This window comes from Saimiri boliviensis, chromosome 6, assembly GCF_048565385.1.
Source record: "Saimiri boliviensis isolate mSaiBol1 chromosome 6, mSaiBol1.pri, whole genome shotgun sequence".
NCBI lineage: Eukaryota > Metazoa > Chordata > Mammalia > Primates > Cebidae > Saimiri > Saimiri boliviensis.
The window spans coordinates 88,495,398-88,522,480 of record NC_133454.1 but is presented as its reverse complement, the minus strand read 5'-3'; the positions used below and the strand labels follow the sequence as shown (position 1 = coordinate 88,522,480).

Genomic DNA, 27,083 nt, shown 5'->3' with positions numbered 1-27,083 from the left:
GCCGCAGAATAAGTGATCTAATGTTTTCTTCCAAGTTACTATTTCCAACCTTTTAACTGTTAGCATTCCCACCAGTTCTCAGTTTCAACTTGATACTTACCAAATGGCATGTGCTTTCAGAGGTCTGTCCCTTAATTACTGGACAACTAACCCCCAACCTCTCTACCACTGACCTTATTTTTTCTGTTTTATTTACTTATCATCTCCAGCTTTGTACTTGAGCAGCTGACTTTCCCTCTCCACTGGGGAACAAATCTGCACTTGCCTTAAATTAATTTCTATTTTTGACCAATTCTCAAATTTATCATGGTTTTTTTTCTAAAGTACTGAGAACTAACCTGATTTTGCATTTCTTGCAGCTTTCCAATGCTGAAGGAGTCTTACAGGCAGTCACTTTGTTGTTATTAGGGGTATGGTTTATAGTCATCCAGCCAGAATGTGATATAAAAGGATTTATAAGGAAAAGTAGAAATGGGTGTGGGTGTATGTGCTTGTTATACGAAAAATTTACACTTACAGATGAAAGATCCATATATAATCCAGCCACATACTATGGAAAGGAAAAACAAGAAGAATATATAATAGTGATGGTTGCCAAAACCTAAAGAAAGAAAAAAAATTATACTTAATATTTTCATTCTTCTGATTTTCAACATAAGACCTCCTTAACCACTTTCCTGTCAAAAGTCCTCACCAAAGTAAAACAGAAATAAAGCTGTTGCTTTGCTTTTAAGTACCATTAAATCAAACCACACATTTCTGATATGTCACAGTCAACTGTCCATATTAACTGAACTAATATTTATTCATTGCTTACTTAAAAGAAGATACTTTTTTTGGAATAGAATAAAGTTAACTAAGCAAACACTCCTCTAGGCTGGTCTCTCCTGTGATGGAAGGAAGGGAAGTAGGCAGGATTCTGGAAAAATTATACCCTGTTTCTTTCTTCCTTCCATGTAGCATGTTTGTGAAAGTACAACTTTTAGAATAAAGTTAACTAAGCAAACACTGCTCTAGGCTGTCCTATCCTGTGATGGAAGGAAGGAGGTAGGCATGATTCTGGACAAATCATACCCTGTATCTTTCCTCCATTTAATGTGTTTGTAAAAGCACAACCTCTAAATATCAAGGATTGACTTAATCAGGGGAACACAGAAAATGAACCTGAGGAGCAGCAATAAATTTACATGTTGCTACATTTACATGCAAAGAGTAGGACCCACAGTCTGAGATAGTTCTACAAAAGGGAAGAAAGCAGGAAAAGCCTGGCAATTAAGTCTCCTCTTGCACATGCTGCCTTCTCAGTGCTGGAGATAGGAGTGTTACAATGCTAATGACACAAATGCTCCTCAGCTTTCACATCATGGTCTGACATTCTCCTGAAGCAGCAAAACCCGGCAGAAGGAATAACACTCATTGGAATCCGGAGACCTAGGTTTACATATTACTAGTTGTGTCACTGTAAGTTAAGTGTTTTAACTTCTCTGATCTAGCATTTTTACAAGTGATATGGAGATAATACCTTTTCTGTCTACTTCACAGGTCTGTGGCTACCAAACAGGATAATGCATGTGAAAACACTGTATTACTTGCATTGTAATAATGACATATGGGCTCACTGCTATTGGAATATTGGAATACTGAAAATGGAGCCCTTGGATGCCCTTCCACTTTTTCTATGAGTCATAACTAAACATATGCTTAACTTCATACTGGTAACTGAAAAATTAAGTCTTCTCACCTATGCACCGTCCAGTCCACAGGCAGTGTTGATCATATCGAGCCACACAGGAGTTGCACACATGGCAGTGGAGTGACCTTAATGGCTTTCTTATCTAAGTGAGCAATTAAGAGAGACCTAAGCAAAAACAAGCATCTCAAAAGTGGTAACAAATCACAAGCAAAATTTTAACTTTAGGTCACAAAGGCATTGGCAGAAATCCTAAACAGACCATCAATTCACAGAGAGGCTATGGAATGCCTTATTAATATTTACTTCCATATGTCTACTTTGATTAGGACATCACTAAGTGGGATCTGAATTCCAGAGCCTGTTCACACTGGCTAAGCAGAAATGAGGCAGTACCACAGAGCAAAATAAGAACAGAACCAAGGGAAGGAAACCCAAGTTCCATTTTTAGCGCCACTAATAATTTGGGAGAATTTACTTCCTCCCTTGATTCCTCAATTGCAAAATGAGAGGTTTCACTAAGTGGTTTCTAAGGTCATTATGAGCCTCTGACTTGAAGTTAGTTCTAATATATGCTTCATGACAGAGAAAAGCAAATAAAACATATGCTGGATAATTCACAGAGAGATGTAATCGGAGACAACTTCAACAGATTACAAACATCATTCTTCCATATGTTCAGGACAGAAAACTGTTCAGACAGTAATGTAAAATTAGAAATGAGTAAAACAACAGTGTATAAATATACCATGAAGATCTGACAAATGCTTACATGAGCAATGTTATCAAGAATTTGCTTTTGCTATGGAAAAAAATTATATAGAAAAGACTCACAAGACATGACGTACAAAATGTTCTGAAATCCAGACAGCCAGTTTCTGCAAGGGTGATGATATTCTGAAAGACATGAAGTTTGACCTTATTATCACATTTTGTTGGAAAATGTATTATGCACGGTTATGTACCATTCTCACAGCTCTCACTCCAAACTAAGTAGTCAGAAAAGCAATTGGAATACTTGCCATCAAATCATTCTGTGCTTGAAATGATGTGACTCTTCAAGGTTGCATTTTCAACCAACAGCCAATAAATTAGGTTGCATGAAAATTACACCACCCCACTACTCCCACCTATCACCTCATCTCTGTGAATGGCAATCATCTCCCACTTACGATCTGCTAGAGAAAAATAAATATGCACTTATACACACCCATTAAAAAAGAAAAACCCACCAGTATACATCAAAACTAAAAGTTATAAGCACCAAGGGCTGGGTCTTTCAGGAACACTAGCTTTAGGTAACAAAGACAACACTCTCCAACTTCTAAACATTCATGAGCAACAGAAAACATGCCATGTCATCTGACAACTTCACATTTGAAGAAGAGAAGGAGCATCTCCTCAGCCAATAAGCAGAAGGACTCTCCCTGGTCACTGACTAGTTTATTAAGTGGGGAAAAGTAAGCTAAATGACCACTATCAAAATTATAAGGAAGTAGGAGATCATATTCCTAACAGGAATCACATCTGAAAAAGTCTTGGTAGGGTATTACTTTAACAGAAAATAAAAATACACGTTAAAACTTTCATATACATAAATGAAAAAAGTATAACAGTGGAAATCTCATTTTTGCTATATCACCCCACCTGTCATGCAGCCATAACAAAAACTAACACATCTGTATCTGCGACTTTCTAAAGTTTACAAACCCTCCTACTAAAAACATCTGTAATAAAGAAATCTCACCACTTTTTTTTCTTCTTCAGATGCCTTAGTGAAGCCTGGATCAGTTGCCCAAGTCTTATAGAAAAAGTAGAGAAAGGCTATAATGCTGAAAAAGAAACTGAAATAGAAAGGAGGTCCTGCTAAATGTTAAAGCCAAGTTAAGGAATATAACAAACTCGCTTTAAAAAGAATACAATTATGATGTAAGCAAATTTCGTAACTGGCACCTAAGAACCTCACCTTCCCTATGTACACATGACTCCACCCCTAAACCTGTTCCCATTCTATGTTCTAATACTACTGGAATTTGTTCCTACTTGGCTAATAATTAATGCTTCCTTATTAGTTGAAGCTCATACTAAATATTGATAGGAATAGTTACAACATATGAGGAACACCCTGAAAAGTGACAAACACTCAAGACCAAATAAATTTCTCTCTCATGGTGTAATTGTGGCTCTCCTGTGAGTATCTATAAAAAATTCTTCGATCATTTTAACAAAATCATTCAAAGAAACAAACCCTTGATTCAGATATTTCAAATAAAAATATTTCCCCTATATATTAGATACATGTTTGCAGAAATTTCCCACTGTAAGTTTAGTAACCAATCCTTTTATTAGGCTGAGTTAATTTAGAGACAAACTGTTCTCCTTGTGAAATGATTATGTATCACATACTATTGGGGAATTAGGGAAAGTCACATATTATAGATAAATTAAGATAAAAGTGTTTTCACAGATGAATGTTACCTGCTTTGAAATGTTTTTAAGGTGATACAGATTCTCTGTATGAGAAGTAAAATTTTGCTCCAGGGAATGACAAATGAACATGCAGCAGTGAATCAATAAGACCAGAAATAAACCAACTGTCCTTACCCAATTGAAATTAATTACTGACAAAGTAACTGTCTCCACTTTTCAAGATTCTGCCATGCTCTCCTGTGCCAAACTTCAGTGTGGAAAAAGTGACCACAAAATACTCTAAACCCTTTCTATTCAAAGTGTGGTCAAAGGACCTGCAGACACAACTTCACCTGGGAGTTTGTTAGAAAAGCAGAACTTCAGGCCCCACCCTAGACCAACAGAGCCAGACTCTGGGTTTTAACAAGATCCCCAGGGACTTTAACATGCACATTAAAATGTTAAGAAGCCCTGCTCTAACCCACAAAGACAGCAAAACCACATCTGGTTAAGGCAGGCAGGAATACATCTTGTTGGCTTAATTTACCACAGTTCATCTGCAGGTGAGCCTAGCTTTAAGAAAGGGTTGTGTCCAGGGAAGTTGCATAAAATTCAATTTTAACAACATTTACTTAGAATGAATTAAAAGGGACACTATTAAAGGTACATAGGACAAGACCCTTTGTTAAAGAATCACATTATATTTTTTTAGGAAATCCTGATCAACACATGACTCAAAAATACATACGTTCAGTTCTCAAAAATGTTCAGTTTAATAATGCAATGATCCTGCATGCTGAGCTAACCGAAATTTTCAGCTCCTGTTTTGATGAAGTTACAAAACAAATGGCAGGGGAATCACTGGATCCCCATTCTTCAAGTAAAGTGAATTGCACTCTATCACCTGACATAAAAGCTGAACACATTCCTTGCTTCGGTGCCCTTGGCTGTGCGGTTTGCTGACCTAAAATGTCCCCCACTTCCTCTAATTTTCTTCTGAAACTACGCTTTTAGGATGTCCAAGTCCTAAATGCCATCAAAACCTAACTTATATTTTCCCTCCTTCCTTGGAACCTTTTCTGATTCCTTACAGAGAATGATTCTCTCCCTTCCCTGAATTTAGGAATGTTTTCTCTATGGTACTTAGACACTGGACTACAGTTTATAGACACATCAGCCTTCCCAGTAAGATGGTAACTTTTTTTGCAGTTAAGCCTCTCAATTTGGAGCTAAAATTTGCCTTTCTATGATTCCAACCAACTGGTTTTCATTCATTTTATCCTTTAGATCTGCATTATAGCTGTCTTTTAGATCTAACCTACATAAGCTTATCCCTGCATTTGTTTAATACATTTTTACTGAGTGCCCATTCTACGTAGTACATTGGCTTCCAAACGACAGTGAAATTGGAAGACAGTGATCATATTTCCAAGATAAATGGCAACACTGTCCTTGTATATAACAGTTTCCTGGTCATGTTCTTCTGTTCATGCTCCCTTCTGTCATTCTCTCCTTTAAAAGGCTATAATTCAAACCAGAGCAAACACCAGTGCAAAGGACAGAGAGAAGCTGCTTTGCCTTTTGCTTGGACACTCAAATCCTTGTAATACTATGTGAGAATATACTCACTTCCCTGACAGCTGCATCACTAGCCACACTGAACATACAGTCAAGGCTCCTGGTTCCTTTGTACTTGACCAGAAGCTATGCCATAGCTCACCATAACATGCACTTGTACAGCTGATTTTCTGAAACTCAGTATGGGACTAAATGGGTATTTATCCCTCTTAAACTTAACTCAGTTAGTTACAGCCAATATCAGAAACGTAATATTCAGTGATTTGCCATTTCTCTCTTGAGTTTGAATTTTACCCTCAAACTCATCAATAAGGTCCTAGTTTTCTTATACTCAATCCCCCCTCATAAAAGCCAAAGACATTACTTGCTAAACTTACAAAATGTACCAAAAGAATGTGATCATCTGAGAAGCCAACCTAGAATTGCCTTTAAAATTAGTTTCAACGTGTAGCCTTCTGCACAGATTTTATTCATAAGAATAATTAATAATGAAATATTAGGTATATTTATAGAACGCTGATTTTGCAATGGGGACTATGGTGAGCACTTTATAGTAATCCTTGCAGCCACATCATGAGCTTGTTTCTGTTATCTCCAATTTATAGGAAAACTAAGGCTTGGTGAAATTATGTACCTTGCCCCAATGGTACATAGTCTGAAAAAGAGCTAATACTCAAAATCATTTTGTCTTATTCCGTAGTGCCCCACAATGTTTTCCCCTAATAGACCAGTATCTGTGGTAGCAGATGCCCTTATTCAAAGCAGACAGCAGCCTGAGGCAAAGCTAGCCTAAACACAGGGCAGCACCTCAGTTCATTCACAAGGCAGTTCCAACAACATTTAAAATTTGGCTTGAAGAACATTGTTCTGATGGTGAAGTATGCCACCTACTGACTTATTTGCTCTCACAAACAGCAAGTTCATATGGTTGCCTAGAACAAATGGCTTAAGGTTGTACAAGCAAATAAAATATTCCATCTTGTTGATTTCAACATTTTAAGATTCTGTCTAGCTATGGATATCAGTTCTTCTGATGTAACAGCATCTTCACAAATATTGAACAGTTTCTAGTTAAATTCAGCTGAATATTAACTTCTATAAACGAGGTTTTCAAACCACAGTGGAGTTACACTTTTGTTAATTTTGATTCCACAAATTTGAAATAATTCAATATAAAAGCTTTTGTGCAAAAATTGACATGTTTCTCAAATTTAAAAAATTTATCAAAAAACACATTTTCAAAACTGTTTTTTTCCACTGCCATATGGATTGGTAAACAAAAATATCAGCTATCTCTCCTTAGTATCATGTCAATTATCCTAGAATTTATGAGCTGTGGGTCTCCTGCAAGTGATTTTGTTGTATCTTGTACTGTTATTTGATGCACTCATGATTGCTTATAAAATAATGTATTTTTCTATCATGCAATAATATCATTCAAGCCTTCATTAAGTGGTGGTAATAAGGCTACTGCTTAAAAAATTGCCTCCAAATCAGTAATTATGAGACAAAGAAGAGATTAAAAAAATCTTCCAGAAAAAGCCAAATGGCCCCCATAGTATGCTGTGCCATTCATTTAAAGAAATCTGAAAAATATTAGAGAGAATGCTCAAAAATAAAAAGGAACATTAAAGCAAAAACATGCTATAATGGATGTAGACATACATATTTTGAGAAATCATATGCCCATCTCACTTCACATTTCTTCCTATGGAAAAAATATTCTTGAAGTCAGCTTATGCATGTCTCCCATAAACACTCTGTTCTTTCTTTTCAGAAATGCTATTACCAGAAATAGAATGTGGAATTTTAAAGGAATATATTAAAAGGTATATTTCCATCTACAACATTCCTTCTTCTCCTACTCCATAAGCAAAGCAAGGCTATCAGGGCTTCCCAGGGTCCTTGGAAGGGGAAAAGGGAGTCCAGCAAGAGGTGGGAAGATTGAAAATGCCTTCCACCTACCTGGAGTCATAAATGATTAGAGCCCAAGTAACCTCTCTCCCCATTTCTAGGTGACAGGACCTGGCCAACACTAAGAGAACAACATACTCCTACGCTGGACTTGGGCCTAGGCCCTGATCCTCAAGTAATAAACCTATTCCTTGGATGAGTTTGGTTCGTTTCTTTGTTTTTAACTTCAGGCTGCTATTCATTAGTGGGTCATGAAACAAAGGAAATGGAATGAAATAACACCATAGGGCAAAGGATACATTAGGAGTACAGTCTTTGTTTTCCATACACGTTGAGTGGCAAAGTAACTATATTTTCACTGTAGATTGAAAATCATTGCCTTGGATCAGGCGTCTCCAAATTTTTTACACAGGGGGCCAGTTCACTGTCCCTCAGACCATTGGAGGGCCACCACATACTGTGCTCCTCTCACTGACCACCAATGTAAGAGGTGCCACTTCCTGAAGTGCGGCGGGGGGCCAGATAAATGGCCTCAGGGGCCCGCGGGCCATAGTTTGGGGATACCTGCCTTAGATAATACCACTAACACTTACCATTCCTGAGGAAGCCACATTTTCCTCAATATCCCTTTCATACAGTTTGTGCTGGTACTCAGAAAATTTATCAATCAACTGTAACTGCTAACCAAGTTAAAAGAACCATCTGACCTTGAAGGAATCTCAAGACAATCCAACAAATTATGGTATAAGTAAAACAATAAAACATTCTACTGTACCCCTCCTATGAGTAATACATACTAGATATCTACTGTTTCCTTAATGTACTCTGAGATTACTTCTAGAATCAAGTAGATTTTCAACATTAAACATCTCCATCCAGAACCATTAAATAAATGCAAATGTAATTTGCATTCCCTGGACCTTTTCCAATACCTAAATTCCTAGCAATGACATTATTCTTTTTTAAAGGCAAAGTGAGATATGCATCAAAATTGACGCTTAAAGGATATCAGGAAAAAATAAGATGAACCATGTCATAAATATCCAAAAAATGGAACTTAGCAGAAAGGCTGTTGGTAAGTATACAAGGTTCTTATACCCAACCAAGAACCTAAAAGAAAAAGGACAAACATAAGGTATTAGTGAAATAAGGTGTTCGTATGATTTGTATTAATTTTAGTTCTTAATTTCTCTAAATAGTGATAGTAATAATAATAACTGACACAACAGTAATAGCTGCCATGTACTGAGTACTTACTATGTGTCACTTTCCATGTGGTAATAGAGTTATGCAACATCATCCCCCCGTTTTACACGAGAACGCTGAAGCACAACAATGCTCAAGACGTGTATGTTCTAGTTCTTCTAACCAACGTATACAATATTTCATTCACAACAATTTAATATATATTTTCAACGAATATTTTGTAATTCTACTAAGATATATCGTATTTTTAGTTTTCTGGCATAAATTTTAAAATACACTAAAATGCAAAAATTGATAGAGATTCACCTTTACATTTAACAAGCTTTCTTCCAGAGACTAGAATGGTATTTATTAAGTATACAGATGCACACAACCTTAAGCACATTCATCCTATAAGTAGCTTGAGAAATAGACACTTCATGTAAAGATACATAAAGGCTAAAAATGATACTAGTATTCAGAATGCTAACAATCTCACTTGGGTCACAGGCAATTTGAGGATCACATATAACTTATCGAAAATATTGCAGTTTCAAAGAAAAAATCTTTTATACTAAATACTCACTATAGTCATCTTATGAATGAATATAGTTTACCTGAATATATTTTAAAATTTATACCAGGAAAAAATAATGGTTAATAGTAGGTATGAAGGGTTAAAAAAAATTAGCTACCAGGATTATAACCATAATTATGATAGCTCATATATAAGAAGAACTAAACAGTCTAAACCTTAGATGCTCAACATGATGCCAAAATAGGCCCAATGAAGCCCTTGCAACCTCCAGGGTATGATCTGTTGGAGATCTTGCAGCAAAAAATGCATTTGACCTAATTAGGTAATACAATGAACTACTAATTTACAAGCATCTGCTACCACTAAGTGTCTACTCCTGACAGGTGTCAGGTTAACAGCCTGGATCAATAAGCAACTGCCCCTGTAATAAATAATAGAACTTTACAGTTGCTTTCCTCCATGAAATTGGTACCCTACAGAGGAATATGAGAAATAAAGGCAGTTTGAATAAAGTTGCCATAAACATTTGATGCACATTTGAATTGTGTCCATTTTTATAATGTAGGCTTCAACTACAATAAACGAATAACCAAACAAAATCTCAAATGTTCCTATCCTAGGCAGTAAATATTACCAGCCCTTCATTCCTCTCTGAAAAAGGAGTGATGCCTCTGATCCCTGGTGATTTGGCTTAAAATTTATTTAGAGCTCCAGTTAATCCAATTTGTGGAAAATGAATAAATATCTCTAAGTTACAAGTTTTCCAAATAGCAGACTATTTTAGGCATTTTGCTATTTTTCAGAAATTTACGCTTTCACATTACATTTAAATTCTAATTCATTTCCAGCCAACTGTCCTGCTCTGGGGTGATACAGTAGTAAGTTTCCTCTAATACTTCATTTGCTCCTATGACAAAAGCACTGCAGGCTTATGCCAGAGAATGTTGGCAAGCAACAGAAAGACAGAGGAATACTCATGATCATAACCTGCAAAGAGCAACCCTATATTTCCTTTTAGATCCTTTTCTATGGATCATCATCATTACATTTTTCTTTGCATTCAGTGAATGCAAATATTTAACAGCGGAGACAAGTTTCCTGCTTTTATGGGTTTTACATTGCAGGAAAGTGATTAAGTGCTAGAATAAAATAAAACAGGGATGCAGCACAGTCAGTCAGGGATGGCCTCACTAAGTAGGTGACAGCTGAACTGAGGCCTGAATGACATATCCAGCTATGAAAAAATATGATGTCAGAACACTTCAGACAAAGACCCAAGCAAGGGCCAAGGCCCCAGGTGGGAATGAGCCTGATGTGTGAGAAAGAAGGTACAGTGCACTGAGGAGAGGGGGAAGAGAGGAAGTCACTGGGGAGGGAATGAATCACATAATATCCCATAGGCAAGGAGTCTGGATTTTGTTCTGAGTACAAGAAAAAGTTACTAGAGGGCTTTAAGCAGGGAAAAGAAATAACTGATCTGCTTTTTAAAAAGACTCCCTTGATTGCTAAGTGGAGGTGATATCTATGGGGATAAGAGCTGAAGTCAGGAGACCAGTGAGGAGACTTGGTCTTAGGGTGGGAGTTGTGGAGCTGGAAAGAAGCAGGGCAGGGAACACTTGGTAATGGGCTGGATGTGGGAGGTGAGGAGAGGATGACAGCAATCCAAGCATGACACCCATATTCATTTGAGGAACTGGATGTCATTTTCTTGAGAAAGAAAAGAGAAAAGAAGAGATGGGGTATGATATGATTACTGAGTACTATGTGTCAGCTATAGTTGTATGCATTTACATGTGTTAACCGAGAGGCAGGCATTATCACAACAGTTAATCCTCATTTTATAGATGAAGAAATTTAGGCACAGAGAAGTAAAGCAACTTGTTCAAGGTCAGACTATCATGTGGTAAAGCTTAACTTGAATTCAAGCAGTCTGACTCTTAACCATTAAAATATATAGAGAGAGATATATATATATAGATATATGTATATCTATATATATATATAAAATTATGTATAAATATTGTTCTAAAAATGAAACCATACTATATTTACTATTTTATAACCTCCCACAATTTAATTAGGTTGCTTCAACTAAAAATCAGTGACAGCAAAAATGACTGGATCAAAATACATTTAGATTTAGAAAACATTTTTCAAAAATGAGCAAAAATGCTTCAAGATAATTACAAAATCTTGAATAATTATCAAATGGTTATAAAATTCTCCCCATTATTCAAGAAAAATAACAATTAAAACATGACCCAAGATATTTATTTTCCATCAATTGTTTCCACCAAGTTATTAGGTTGAGCAATTTGCTTTCAGCCAAATCATATACTACCAAAGCCCTTTCCTCCCATCCATCCCCAGGATGCTGTTATATGGTGAGTAATATTTGTAGCTTGAAATAATCTGTGACTCCAGCTAACCAACAACAGAAATAAGAAGTAAAATTGAAAACACAATAACCAGCCTTGCAAAGATTAACATACATACCTTGGAAACAAAGATGTCAGAAAAAACAATGTTACTAGAAGACATCCTTTTAAAAGCCAAGAATCTGAATTGAAGTCCAATATGTATCCAACAGCCCACATGGTAATCACAGAAAGCATCAGCAGCAGGAAGAGCTATTAAGAGATTCAGAATTTTAGAACTTTGTGGATTTTACCTCTTAAGTATCTAATAATAGTACAATACAAGAACTACTTCATAAGCATACAATAACAATACAACAGCAGAACTACAGTTTTCCTCCGAAATTGCTGATTGATAAACTTGAGGTTTGAGAGACTGTACATCTTAGAAACAATTTTTAAAAAGCCCTATATTTTATAAAATGTTGCTTAAACATATTTTGTTTTGCTTTTCTTCTTTACAAGAAATAGCGGTCTTTTAGAAAACTGTTAATGAAAACTAAGATTTTCAAAATAACTTCTTGCAAACAAAATTCTATCCTGGAAAGCATAAAGCAAGCTCAGGGGACTGCACAGAAATCAATATACAAGACTCAATAAGGAAACTATAAAGAACTCCAACATGGGCAATGCATCATACCGTCCCTAATACAGAAGGTTAGATGCAATAGGTCTGCAGAAAAGATGAGCTATGTTTGGAGAACGTAGAATTTTAAATGTCTATGGACATCTAGGAGACATACGGCAGGCAGTCAAAAGCAGGTCTAGCATTCCAGAAGACTTGAAATGTATCAGTATGTAGGTGGTAAAGCCATGAGTGAAAAGCATCCCAAAGACTGTGCCAGTAGAAAGGGGGCAGAATCTTAGCCAAAACAAACACTTAAGGGGAAAAAAGCAAAGTCACCAAAAGTAACCAAGAACAACTGACCAGAAAGGCAGGATGAGAACTGGCAGAAACAAAGGCTTCAGGAAATCCAGGGAAGAGAGTTTCAAGAAGAGGGGTGGGTGTTCTTAGCATCAAATGTCACATGGAAATCAAAGATTGAAATATGTCCTCAGGATGCTAATAATTCAGGTTTATTTTGGCAAAGTTAAAAGAATGAAACGTCTATGAAACAACAGTCTGGCTGAATTGAAGCTGGGCCCCATGTCTGTGCAATGCAGTCTTTAATGACAAAATATGAGACCTTGAAAGCAAGCAGGGCTTCTTTTTTTCTTCTTCCATTTTTACTTCTCTAAGCCATATCTAGGAGTGAATAATTTCAAATGGTATTAAATCTTTAAAATGTTTCCAATTCCAGTTGGCATGATGACACAAAATGAGCTAGTTTACATTTTTTAAAATGTAAATTTAGAATATCCTAGCAACATAATCTCATAACAGAGATAAGAATTAAATTTGGATCTTAAAATTCTAAATCCTAGATATAACACTCTTACAGAAAAGCTGCACTATTCATTCAACAAATACTTGAGGGCATATTATATGCAAGGTACTATTCTAGGGACTTGGGGCACATCAATGAATTTAAGATCTTTTTCTCACTTAAATTCTAGGTGGGGAAGATAGACAAATAAATATACTAAGTGAATTTTATAGTATATAAAAACCCGGATCACAAAGGGCTTTATAGGTCATCATGAAGACTTTGCTCTTACTCTGGAAGAAATAAGGAGACATCACAGAAATGTGAACCGATGAGTGACATGACCTGACTTACATTTTAGAAGATTCATCTGCTGAACCAACATGGCATTGGTAGAGTGGTAAGAAGGGGTCAGATTCTGGATATAAACTGAAGGGTGAACTAGTCCACATGTTGTTCTAATGGACTGCATATGTGGTATGACCAAAAAAAAAAAAAAACGGCAAACACCAGAGGAATGCTGGAGTTACCAGCCACTGAGGTGGGGAAGGCTTAGTCAGGGGAAGGGTTGGGATGGTATCAGGAGAAGTTTATTGGACAACAAAGTGGATGAATCAAGTAGGTAATTGGATATATGAGTATGGAAAGGTCTAGATTACAGAGACAAATATGGGAGTTATCAACATATAGATGGCATTTAGCGAATGAATAGACCGCAAAGTTCAAGAACAAAATCCTGGGGTATCCTACCAATAAGAGATGCAGAAGAAGTAGAGCTGGCAAAGGAGAAAGAAACCACTATTTCTTTCACTCCCCACTCCACATGCCTAATGCAAAAGAAGTGTAGCATTCATGATGATCCTCTACATAGAAATATGGTGTCTGTTAATGTAGAATCACTCTGAAAGTATAATGCTAATTATTATTAGTAAGATGATGGTATCATATCTGAAAACACTAGAAACAGTGGAATCAATCCACCATTCCATTTTAATAATTTAAATAGTATTCACTTCAATGACTTAGATTTTGTTAGCCATTCATGAGAACAAGCTGAAGTTTCTATCATTTTCCCTATTCAGTTCATTTTAAAGTTTAGAGGAACAGCACTCAGAATTGCTAAGCTAAAAAAATGAAAAAAATTTGGGTTTCATCTCTCAAAATTCCAGTGTTTTATTTTATGAAGTGACATCATATACCTAAAGTTTGCAACACTGTCATTTTTAAAGTCCTCATGATTCTAACGAAACACTGTAAATGTTACTATTTTCCTTTCAAGAAAAATTTAGTAAAGAAGATCTTTCTAAAAGCTTCTATAAGACTCCTTGCAACAAGGTGTTTTTCCCATTGTATCTCTAAAAATCAAAACCTTTTGCATTTCAATATATTCATTAAATAAGTGTAGAAGTATATAGTAATATTTATTCATAAGGTACCAAGCAATTTTAGAGCATCAAGCTGAGGACCAACAATAAATAGCCAATGAAAATGCCGAATTTCCAAATCTGAGTTAAAGGATGCATAGGAAAGATACACTCAGCAGATATAATGCAGCAAAAAGTCAACTCTTTGGTTTCCTCTGATGCCTTAATAAACGAAACGAAATGAACAAAAAAGTCATTCAATCCCATATGAAAATACCTCGCATTTCTGCAGCCACCTCCAAAGTCTGAACTTTTGGTTGGCTCTCATTTTGGCTTCTGTTTTTAGCATATGAATAATGAGCTGATTTTTGTTTTGTAGAGCCATATCAAGAGGTGTTTCTCCCTTAAAAAAGAGTGGGGTAGAAAGTTTAATAACTTTTTAAATATATTATGAGTGCTAAACGTTTTTTAAACTCACCAGAATCATAGACTCAACACATTATTCCAAGAATAGCCAGCTATTATCATTTATATCTATCTTGGAGTAACTAAAAACAAATATATAGCTTATCTTTAGATTAATTTATCAATCTTCTAACTCAAGACATAATAAACTAAGGGAGATAAATACCTGGCCATACCTTAGCATTCTGGATATCCAGGCTAGAACCAGCTTCCAAAATCTTATCAACTGCATTAACATTTCCTGCTGCAACTGCCCAGTGAAGTGGAGTGTTTTGGTATATTTTATCAACCACATTGAGAGAAGGATTAAACTTTAAAAGAAATCCAGTTGGTTCTGGCCTGTCTCAAAATAATAAAATATCAAGGGGCATTAACACAGATGATGACTTAAGGAGTAAGTGCAAAATATAAATTTTTAAGACAATGGCATCAATTAATCATTCAGTTAAATATTCAGAACTAAGAAACCTCTTTGTACTGAGTTCTATTCTAGGTACTAATAGGAGATTTAAAAAAAGACATCTATTAAATGATGACCTGCTATATAGAAAATTTTAACAATACAGCAGAATAACTGATTTTGTTTTTCAAACTTTTCCTTTCATATTGTTGTTCTATTAGCTAACACTTTTCTTTGAATATAGATTTAACTTTAGCCAATATTAAATCCCATGCTATTTATTCAATTAAAGACTAAACGTATGTTTTAGTTGAGTAGCTAACTTCATACTCTCCATTAAATCAACTATTAAATAAAGCAGGTGTAAATTATATCCTAAAATATTTGTATATCTTAGAAAGTTACAGATTAGAAGACAGAATTCAGTAAAATATTTTCACTTTATCAATACCTTTCCTTCCTTCATGACTACTGAAGAGATTCTTTTAATAAAACAACATTCTACTTTATTTATTCCATCGAGATCTTTATAGAGATTAATACCTGACTTTAGATTTATCAGCAAAGAAGAGAAAATGCTATTTAATAAAATTCTACCTCCAGCCCTACCATTCCATGAACAAAAAGGAAATAGCATTAGAACACAGTTCTTGGAAGAGAAGTCCTAAGCACAAGCAAAATCAGAAATTCAGTACAACATAGATACAAACTGATAAAGCGAAAACTACAGCATGTATTTAGATAAATACCAGAAGTTGAACTATACAGTGGTAATTATGTGTTTATAAAAATACACAGAAAAACTTAAATATGCAAGTACCTGATCTGAACATATAGACTATTTTCAGTTATAATTAATATTTTCAAAGCAGTCAAGAATGATGTCAGAGAATATCAAAATTTAGTATTTTCCAGAAAGCAGATGTATCACTTACATTTCAAATTATGAGAACATTTAAAATTATAGCCATTTTATTAAAGGCAAAGGAAGAAATAAGAAATACAAGTCATGTTAACAAGTATATGTCAAGGTTATCTCACTGTTCCGTAAGAAAATATTTTTCTAATTAGTAGCTTTCAAACTTTTTGCCAAAGCTATCAGAAAAGAGAAAATATATTTCAATGGTGCTTTTGCAATTATAACCTACCTTAAAAGTCCATTATCACAGTCTCAGTGTGGAAAATCTTATCTTCTTCAGAATGTACTATCATTACACATAGACTGATATACTTAAAATCACATACGTAGAAAAGAAATTGTTGGAACCAAGAATCAGATTGAGGCAATTAAATTAAACTCACCCAATTACTTTGTGAGCTGATAACATGAGAGGTGTCTGCCCATTTACATCTGTCATATTCACACTCTATTCAAAAATAAGACAATTCACATAACTGTAAATACACTCAAAAGTCTATTTCTTCTCTTAATAGAAATATGTCTTTAATACATTCAGTACTACCATTGTTTCTATATGAAGGGCTCAAATATCATTTGATAAAAAGAATGTTCTACTCCACTTCCACAGGGTAAAAATGCACAGATTTCTACAAAAGATTTTTAAAGAGAAAATCTGAATATATAAAGTGTTACATGATGTGAACACAAACAGCTAAGGGAAAGAGTAAAATGTTGATAGCTACCATCAAATACAAGAGATGGTAGAGACTTTAAAAGCAATCTAGTTGAGACCTTAGTTGACACATTAATTCATGTTATCATTTCTTTTTTTTTGTTTGTTTGTTTGGTTTTTTTTTGAGACGGAGTTTCGCTCTTGTTACCCAGGCTGGAGTGCAATGGCGCGATCTCGGCTCACCGCAACCTCCGCCTCCTGGGTTCAAGCAATTCTCCTGCCTCAGCCTCCTGAGTAGCTGGGATTACAGGCACACGCCACCATGCCCAGCTAATTTTTTGTATTTTTAGTAGAGACGGGGTTTCACCATGTTGACCAGAATGGTCTCGATCTCTCGACCTCATGATCCACCCGCCTCGGCCTCCCAAAGTGCTGGGATTACAGGCTTGAGCCACCGCGCCCGGCCCACGTTATCATTTCTTACACAAAGCATTCAGTATCTACTCAAAAACTTCCAGGCAATAGTGAACTCCCTATCTTCTGAGGCAACTTGTCTTTCTGGACTTATTAAGTTTTAAGTAGTAAAACATAAAAATTTCTTTTCTATTTTCTGGAATACAGGGGAAAAAAAGGATATCATATCTCCACGAGGATATATTCCTTTTAATGAGACAGGTCTAGGTTTAACATATACAATAATGGTTTCAGCTAAGCCAGTTTCAGCTACTGAAGATTCTTATGGGCCTTGGAGGAACAGAACTTGGGGAGGGGCCCAAAGAGAAGCAGATAGAACTCCTCCTCATATGTTTATATTTTTCCAACAATGAAACATAGGAGATTATAATTCTAATTCAATCAGCTAAGTCTGAGAGAAGGAGCAAAATCATTCCAACAGCATTTGTGCAAGCACATTTTCATGCCATTTACAGGCAAGTCTGCTAATATATAAACTATTTTGCTACCAGAAAACATATTCCAAGCAAGTATAATTGACAATGAAACTGATAATAACCTATAATTTAACCTATGCCACTCAAGGCAAGTCATTTTTCATGAAATTACTTGAGAGAACAATAAGAAACATATAATCAAATTGGCCTCCCATTTGGGCTCAAATAATGAAAGCAAATGACGGGTTAGTGATTTGACTACCATTTTTAGATTCAACTAGGAGAAAAATACAGGCTTTGAAGTCATGTTTTTTAAAAACTCTGCAAATTACTGGCTTTGTAAGAAAAACTATTAACAGCTTACAAGTTTCAGAAACATCTATTACATGTTACTGAGCTAAATGACCTTTCCTTGTCCCTCCAATGAAGCTGAAGAGCAGTATTCAATAGCTAAGTGTACTGAGGCTAATATCTGAATATCTTGATATCCATTAACCTCCACTTTAACAGTAAGGAAAGACTACTACTACTAATTTTCCCAACCTCTTCAGATTATAAAAGCTGGAGTATAAGACACATTTCAGAACATACCTGTCCCTTTGAGATGAGATATGCAATAATAGGCATGTGTTGAAACAATACTGCCAGGTGGATGCTGCTGAATCCCTCTCCATCAATGAGAGTGGGGTCTGCACCATGCTGGAGTAATAATATGACCATAGGTAAATGTCCTTGTCTGCAAACAGAAGACAAAAGGCCATTCTGTAGCATGCAGAAAAAGCATAAAATTGGGGAGAAACTGATATTCCTAAGACATGAGGGATTTTGGTTACATATAAAAAATATTTCCTAATAGTAAGATTTTTGAAACAATGGCAATGGTCCAAATGTTTTTTGCTTAGATGCCCCAAACTTCCAGCTATATGGATAATCATTCTTGAGTGCAAATGATAAGCTTCATAACTTCCCAATCTACCTTAAACCTTACATTACCATGTATAAATAATATTTTTTTATGACATGCTAACAATGGAGACTCTAAGACCACTTAGACGTCACTGCTGTTATTTTAAAATAAAAAAATAAAAAATAGAAATAAAATAAATCATAAGTCAGATATACAGAAATATAATATTCATAAACTATGGGTATACTGTGATTATATTAAGAATTATATATTCACATCTTTTCTTATGCTTGAATATGGTTGATTTTTCATGTAAAGTACTATACCTTAGTAGCCTAAAGGGCATGAGTTAACCCTAGAGCTTCAAAACTCTTGGCTATGGAGAAAAGATTCAACCCCCTGCCTCACATGAGCAATTATTCACTTCAGTTTCAGATTCCTGTCAACCCTACCAACCACTGAAAATGGAGTTTAAATTAAAAAAACAAACTGGTAAGTATTCAAGACTTATTAACTTAGTTTCAATGGCCAATATACATCAGAGAAGAGAGGAGAGTGACCACACAACATAAATGTTCTAAGTTGACCCAAAATTTCTTGTTAATTCTGCAACAACTTTTAAAAGAGTTGACTCATTTTACCCTAAGATGGAGAGATATACTTTACACTTACTCGGAGAGGAAACTCACCTATTTGAAATAAAATTGTAAGTTTCTGAATAGATATCTGTCATAAGCCTGAACTGAGTTTGCAGTTCACTGAACGACTACTTTTCTTTATGTTACTAAGTATGAAAATTATTTATTTTAATTAGAAAAAAGAAATACACATATTTGAGTTTGATAATCATAGTTAAGCCCTAAATTAAATATCAAACACATTCTTTCTGCAAACTCTTTAAAGCTGTAACCTTTTTAAATAAAGGGGAAGAAAAAGAAAAGATAGCCATTCAAATGGTCTATAACTGATTTTCAATATGGCGACCACTAGCCACATGTGGCTATTTAATTTCAGAGTTCAAAGAAACCTTACCGGATGGCCCAGTGAAGAGGAGTTGAATTTAAATCTCCACCCAACTGATCTACAACAGCACCTTTTGAAATATAAAACCTGTTAAAAGCAGACACAAATGAAAATAAGATTTGAAACTTAAGCTTCATATTGAGAAAGAAAATAGTAATTTTTTCTTAGTAATAAATGTGTTGGAAAACAAATTACGATAGTAATACTCCCTAAAACACCCAGAGCTATAGAAATCTGAAAGATTCACATGGCAGAATCCGACAAATCTCTGATGAAACATTCTTAGGATGTAAGTAATTACTCCTGCTGTAATTAGTATTCCATTATAACTTACATATCAAACACATCAGAACTACCCTCTGCATAGTCTAACTACCACAGCACTCTTGAAATGGTTTACATTCAAAAGGTTTAGGATCAGACAGATACTCTTACTTGACTGCAAGGAGAAAGGTAAAATTATGTCACTTGCAACAGTTTAAAATTAGAATTACTATACGGGAATGAATTATAAAAGTAAGTAGTAAAGAATTAACTTAAAATCCTTTTGGCAAAGTTAGACATTTGAGCGTTTTGCTCTGTATTTGGGGGACAGAGATGAGAGGCACTCTATAAGGTGGACAAGACTGATTTTCTTCTATCGTTTATAGGAATTAGTCTCATTACTTCAAAGTTGTACTTCATACATCATATTATCTAAATATAATGCTAGTTTATTTCCACAGAAAAGGAGTTTGCCTGTGAGTATTAATGTGTATTAGAATATTTTAAACTTTGATAAGTTTCTTAAACTTTGAGAATTTTAAATATCTAATCCTATAACCCAAAATATAAACATATTCACATACACATGTACATTTTACATGTTAAGATGTTTTTAAAAAACAATGAGTAGGCAGTAGTGCTTTATGAAGGGGAAATATTTTATACATGGTTCAATACTTGTACTTAAATAAAAAGATAAATGAAGGCAAGGTCTAAAATTATAAACACACTATTAACACACATATATCCCAGCTTACTTTACAAGATCCAGTCTGTTGTTAATAGCAGCCCAATGAAGAAGCGACACATTTTCTTTATCTGGTTGTCTGACATCATATCCTGCTTCTACCAACTCTTTACATCGTTCAAAAATCCCATATCTCAAATAAGAAAAAAAAAGCATAATTGATATCATTAAAATCATTTCATATGTCAAAATTTCTTCATTTTGCTGTATCTTTCATCATTCAAACTGCCTTTCAGTCAACACAGAAATATAATAATTAACAAAGACATGCACAGAGAGGACACAGTATAAAGCCAAACAACAAAGAGGAAACCTGGTTTACTTATTGATCAGATTAATCTCTCTGGAGTTTAACTTTTCTTAAGTAAACCTTAAATTTACATGCCCTCCTTCAATAAGTTTCATTTGATCTCCACTATGGGCCAGAAACACCTGGTGCCGATTCCCGGCAATAATCTTATCCCTGAATCAAACCAAGCCCACGCAAAAATCTCACAATAAGGGATAAAGAATAAGCAAACTTGGAATGGGATAAGTTCAACAACAAAATATGGAAAGGTTATAGGTATAGCAGAGGAACATATGATTAGCCCTTCCTGAAGGAGCTGAAACTCAGCTATATTTTATAAACTGACAAAAGGCATTTCAGGCAGAGGAAGCAGACTTTACAAAAATCAGAAATGTGAAACTACATGGATGTTCAGAGATATAAAAGCAATCGAACATTGCTAAAGCATAAAGCATGAGAGGGAATGATGAGATATGAGGTTAGAAGCAATAGGCAAAGACCACATGGGCCTTCTGTGCTACACTATGAAGTTTAGACTTTATCTATAGTTCAAGGGGAAACCAATAAAGGGTTTTAAAGAGGAAAGCACTTAGACTTTTGAGTTTTAAGAAAGATCACATTGGAGGCAGTAAGGAAGCTGCTTAGAGCAGGGTGAGGACAGAGACTGAAATACCAGTTTAGAGATTATTGCAATAAACACAGGTAAGACACAATGAGAGCCTAAAGTAAGAGAGAAGTAATAAGAATGGAAAAGGATGGGATTGGGAGAAATTTAGCTATTAATCAGTTAAATAGTATAGTGTTAAAAAGGCATTTCATAGAAAAATTATTATAGCGTTAAAAAGAGTTATTTCATAGAGAATAAAGGGGTAAATCATTAGTGATATTCCTTTTTTGTTTTGTTTTGTTTTGTTTTTGAGATGGAGTTTCACTCTGTCACCCAGGCTGGAGTGCAGTGGCGCAATCTCGGCTCACCGCAACCTCTGTCTCCCGGGTTGAAGTGATTCTCCTGCCTCAACCTCCTGAATAGCTGGGATTACAGGCATGTGCCACTACATCTGGCTAATTATTGTATTTTTAGTAGAAATGGGGTTTCGACATTTTGGCCAGGCTGGTCTCAAACTCCTGACCTCAGGTAAACCTGCCTGCCTCAGCCTCCCAAAGTGCTAGGATTACAGATGTGAGCCACCGCACCCAGCCTATTAGCAATATTTCTATGAAGTTTCAACCTACCCTTCAGCACTTTCTTTAAAACTTACTTCCATTTAGAAGTACCTGAAAGTTTCAACAAGCCCTCAAGGATCAAGAGGTTTAATTTGGTTTAATTAATTTTGGTTTAATTCTTATTAAACCAAATAGCAGAATGGTCTGTTTCTCACACTGTAAATTAGAATAACTTCTGCCTTACCAAAATATGCATATGCGAGAGACAGAGACAGAGAGAGAGAGAGAGAGAGAGAGAGAGAGAGAGAGAGAGAGTGTTTTTGGCATTTTTAAAAGAGTAAATTTTTGAAAATGACACACATATATTTATACTTTTCATCTTTTAAATGTCAACTTTAACATTTTACTGGAAAAGAAATATTCCCTTTATTTGAGAAACAATATACATTAAGATTTTGCTGGTTTAGAAAACACACACACACACACACACACACACACACACACACACACACCCTAGTTCTCTTTTGCCCTTCCCAAATACTACCTATAGATCTCCCCACAACCACTTGAGAAGGTCTAGGATCTAAAGAAAACTTTGGGAAAGACATAAAATGCGAATTTTTACTGAGATTCCCTCTAAAAATAGCCTAATTTCTGACATTTATCATAAGGGTTTTATGGGCAACAGGGAAAGATTTAAATGTTTCCATCCTAATTAAAGCAAGTATTTACCTTAAGAATACTATCATTTTTGTATAAATAAAATATAAATAATATCAAATAATATTCACCTAAAATACTGGTTCCCAAGGCCTCTAGAGTTCATATAAATTGCTAATTAGAATACTCAAATAATCATCAATATATTTTTTAATTAAATAGATAATACATTAGCCTACATTAAGGCCAAATAGGCTAATTAATCTCCAAACATCATTGCTTCTAATAGAAATTATATCAGGTTAGTTTGGTAATATTAGTTCCCCTCAGGTTGATTAGATAGGCATGATTTATATTTGATGGGCAATCTGTAGGAAGATTTGTGTTTGATTACTACAAAAATGGATTACTACTTGATGTAGTCTGATGGACAAAATACTCAAAATATGCTCAGTGGCAAGAGGTGTGATAGATGTTAATAATCAACAAGATCCATGAAGGTGAAAATGTCGGAAATAATTGACTTAATGCAAATATCCACATATGGAGATCTTAAGGGGGAACTTTCAAAATGCACTTCACATCCAGTGCAAGCAAAACAACATACTATGTGTTTCAAGTGGTCAGAGAACATATTTCCACCTTACCTTACTGTTTGTCTTCTAGTTAATCCAGCACAACAAGCACATGGACAGTACTCAAGAAATAAATGTTTAAAATATCTATAAATGTGTAAGTCGGTACTTTTCATTCCATCTAACTACTCAGGTTGTAGCATACTTTAAAAGACTTAGGTTTGTGTTGCAAATAAAGAGTTTGGCTTAGTGTCATTTAAAATCATCCATTCATTCAAAGAACATTTACTGGGTACCTCATATAAGAAGGAACTGTGCAAAAGCACTGGAGCTACAAAGATGAAGACATGCTTTTGCCAAGAAGCTGCCTACAATCTAATGGGACAGCCTGGTACGTAAACAGCTCAGGTTCATTGTACTAAGCACGCTGGTGTTGGTATGACAAATATACTTGGTGCTGGTGCGAACTACCATTACAAAGTAAGAGAGGTAAACATATGAAGCGCCATGAACTGCACATACATTACTATTAATTCAAGAGAACATAAGAATAAACCAAAGCATCTGGAAGACTTACTGAGTAGCTTTTACAATGTCACAGTTACTAGAGTCCTCTATAAGAGGAAGAGCTTCTCTTGCATTGGCAAGTTCTTTGTTTTCATGTGCACAGATGCCATATCGACCAAATCCTGGAGGGTGGGGGCCATGGCTGTGATTCCTGCACTGAAAAGTAAGAGTCATTTGACAAAGCATGAGAGAATTAATGTCACATTCAATTACAAAGTGAAGCATTTGCTACTATCAACAATACCTACATTAATAACTTAGATTTTTTTGAGTCTTAGAAGTGTATCCTGAAAATCACTTGAACCCAGGAGGCGGAGGTTGCAGTGAACTGAGATCGCACCACTGCATTCCAGCCTAGGTGACAGTGAGACTCTGTCTCAAAAAAAAAAAAAAGTGTATCCTAAGGAAGATTTTCTTTATGTTAATTCTGTTCACTAGAAAAGATACTATTACAAAAATCCAAATTACATATTTTGTTCATAAAACAAAGGTCATTTAAAAAGGCACAGATGGACCTTTTTACTTGTAGTGGGTAAAGAACCATTTCTACTGACTTGGTAGGAAGTTTGCCAGGCCTCTATGTGGTGGACATACCCTAAGAATATCCCCCAACCCACCAATTAATCAAGTTCTCTTCCTCTTGAACACAGGCAGAACTTGTGACTTGTTTCTAGGCAATGGAATATGGCAAAGGTGATAAGACAATTACTCCCATGATTATGTTAAATAAGACTCAGTCTTAGCCAACTGAAGCAAGAGATTCTTCTGCTGGCCTTGAAAAAAGTAAGCTGCCATGATATGAGAGGGCCTGTGAGAGAGCCACATGGCAAGGAACTACGGGCAGTCTTCAGGAATAAAAGCAGTCCCCACTGACAACCAGTAAGAAAATGAGACTTTGATCATACAACTGCAAGAAACTGAATTCTGCTAATAACCACATGATCTTGAAAGAGGACCCCAAGCTCAGCCTTGATGAGATCCTGAGCAGACAATCCAACTAAGCCATGCCTAGACTCCTGACAAACAAACTACAGGATAATAAATAAGTGTCATGTTGGTGGCCTGGTAGCTCAGTTGGTTAAAGCACAGTGCTAATAATAAGTATGCGTTGTTTTAACCTACTACGTGTGTGGTAATTTGTTATGCAGTAATAGGTAACTAATACAGAAGTGAATGCAGAATTTGGTGAGAGTAAAAAGTATGATTGCCAATGGACTATTCCCATTAGCTGAATCATCAAATGTTACATTCAGATCACCCATCAGAAGCAGCAGCAATTGGCAAGGTAAAAAATTTTTCTTCAAACAATTATCTTAGATTTGTCATTCAAACTAGTTGAGTATTTCTAATCTCAAGCACTGAGCTTAGACCTTAGCAGAGAACCAGCACAGGATTCACTAATATTTTTTAAAAAACAACCACCAAAAAAAAAGCCCACAAAAATCTGAGATCAGTTACCCATTCTGCAGATTATGAATGCATTTTATTTCTCCTTTCCATTACTATGGCCTTTTGGATTCATTATCACCTCTAGGGCAGATGGGCAGGTGATCAACTTAGATTAGTAATTTTGACACTGGTTGACAACTTTGGCAAAATATTTGGTGGACAATCAGGCAGGTAGAGGGGGTTAAAATCTTTAGCACAAATGAGGCTCACTGGATCAATTTAATATTCCCCAAATACTTAGTTTTATTTGAGAAAAGGACTGCTTCAGCTAAAGATGTGGGATGCTCAAAGTTTGTTTCCTAAAAGCACAAATATATCAAATGTACATATTATTTGCATATATTCCAAATACATTTTAAAAAGACTCTACAGTGTGACCCTTATCACTGATATCTTTGACTACACACTTACATAAAAACCAATCTTCTAATCTCATAGACTATTCAGATTTCCAAGTAGAAACAGATTCATATTAAAGTACTCAACTTTAATAAAACATACTACATTGCATTCTCTAAAGAAATGATACCTTAAAGAGAAACCTCCCTGAATCAGTACATCTTTTAAAAATGTATTTATTTATTGGGAGGTGCGTCTTGCTCGGGCTGGAGTGCAGCAGTGTGAGCATAGCTCACTGCAGCCTCCAATTCCTGGGCTCAAGCAATCCTCCTGCCTCAGCCTCCTGAGTAGCTGGTACTAGAGGCACATGCCACCATACTCAGCTAATTTTTTTTTTTTTTTTTTGAGATGGAATCTAGCTCTACCACCCAGGCTGGAACTCAGTGGCATGATCTTGGCTCACTGCAATCCCTGCCTTCTGGGTTCAAGCAATTCTCCTGCCTCAGCCTCTCGAGTAGCTGGGATTACAGGTGCCCACAACCATGCCCAGCTAAGTTTTGTATTTTTAGTAGAGATGGGGTTTCACTATGTTGGCCAGGCTGGTCTCGAACTCCTGACTTCGTGATCCGCCTGCCTTGGCCTCCCAAAGTGCTGGGATTACAAGTGTGAGTCACTGTGCCCAACCTTTAATTTTTTTAACTATACTTTAAGTTCTGGGATACATGTGCAGAATGTGCAGGTTACATAGGTATACATGTGCCACGGTGGTTTGCTGCACCCATCAACCCATCGTCTACATTACGTATTTCTCTTAAGCTATTTCTCCCCTTGCCCCCACCCCCAACAAGCCCCGGTATGTGAGGTTCCCCTCCCTGTGTTCATATGTTCTCATTGTTCAACTCCCAATTATGAGTGAGAACATGTGGTATTTGGTTTTCTGTTCCTGTGTTAGTTTGCTGAAAGTGATAGTTTCCAGCTTCATCCATATCCCTGCAAAGGACATGAACTCATTCTTTTTTATGGCTGCACAGTATTCTGTGTTGCATATGTGCCACATTTTCTTTATCCAGTCTATCATTGATAAGCATGTGAGTTGGTTCCAAGTCTTTGCTATTGTGAATAGTGCTGCAATAAACATATGTGTGTATGTGCCTTTATAATAGAATGATTTATAATTCTTTGGCATACCCAGCTAATTTTTTAGTTTTTATTTTTGTAGAGACAGGGTCTCACTATGTTGCCCAGACTGTCTTGAACTCCTGGCCCCAAGCAATACTCTTGCTTCTGCTTCCCAAAGTGCTAGGATT

General features: G+C 35.7%; 1 protein-coding gene across 1 annotated transcript in view; it reads right to left on the bottom strand.

Annotated features, from left to right (window-relative positions):
* ZDHHC13 (zDHHC palmitoyltransferase 13) overlaps positions 1 to 27,083 on the bottom strand; it is a 52,654-nt gene that overhangs the window by 9,216 nt on the left and 16,355 nt on the right. The window contains exons 2-14 of the mRNA XM_003919907.4: positions 23,999 to 24,144; positions 20,744 to 20,866; positions 19,731 to 19,808; positions 18,383 to 18,527; positions 16,630 to 16,694; positions 15,104 to 15,266; positions 14,740 to 14,865; positions 11,811 to 11,944; positions 8,601 to 8,701; positions 3,438 to 3,562; positions 2,525 to 2,587; positions 1,742 to 1,835; positions 518 to 601 (exon numbers count right to left, since the gene is read on the bottom strand). Coding sequence (XP_003919956.1) covers positions 518 to 601; positions 1,742 to 1,835; positions 2,525 to 2,587; positions 3,438 to 3,562; positions 8,601 to 8,701; positions 11,811 to 11,944; positions 14,740 to 14,865; positions 15,104 to 15,266; positions 16,630 to 16,694; positions 18,383 to 18,527; positions 19,731 to 19,808; positions 20,744 to 20,866; positions 23,999 to 24,144 — 1,447 coding nt within the window. The remainder of the gene's footprint in view (positions 1 to 517; positions 602 to 1,741; positions 1,836 to 2,524; positions 2,588 to 3,437; positions 3,563 to 8,600; positions 8,702 to 11,810; positions 11,945 to 14,739; positions 14,866 to 15,103; positions 15,267 to 16,629; positions 16,695 to 18,382; positions 18,528 to 19,730; positions 19,809 to 20,743; positions 20,867 to 23,998; positions 24,145 to 27,083) is intronic.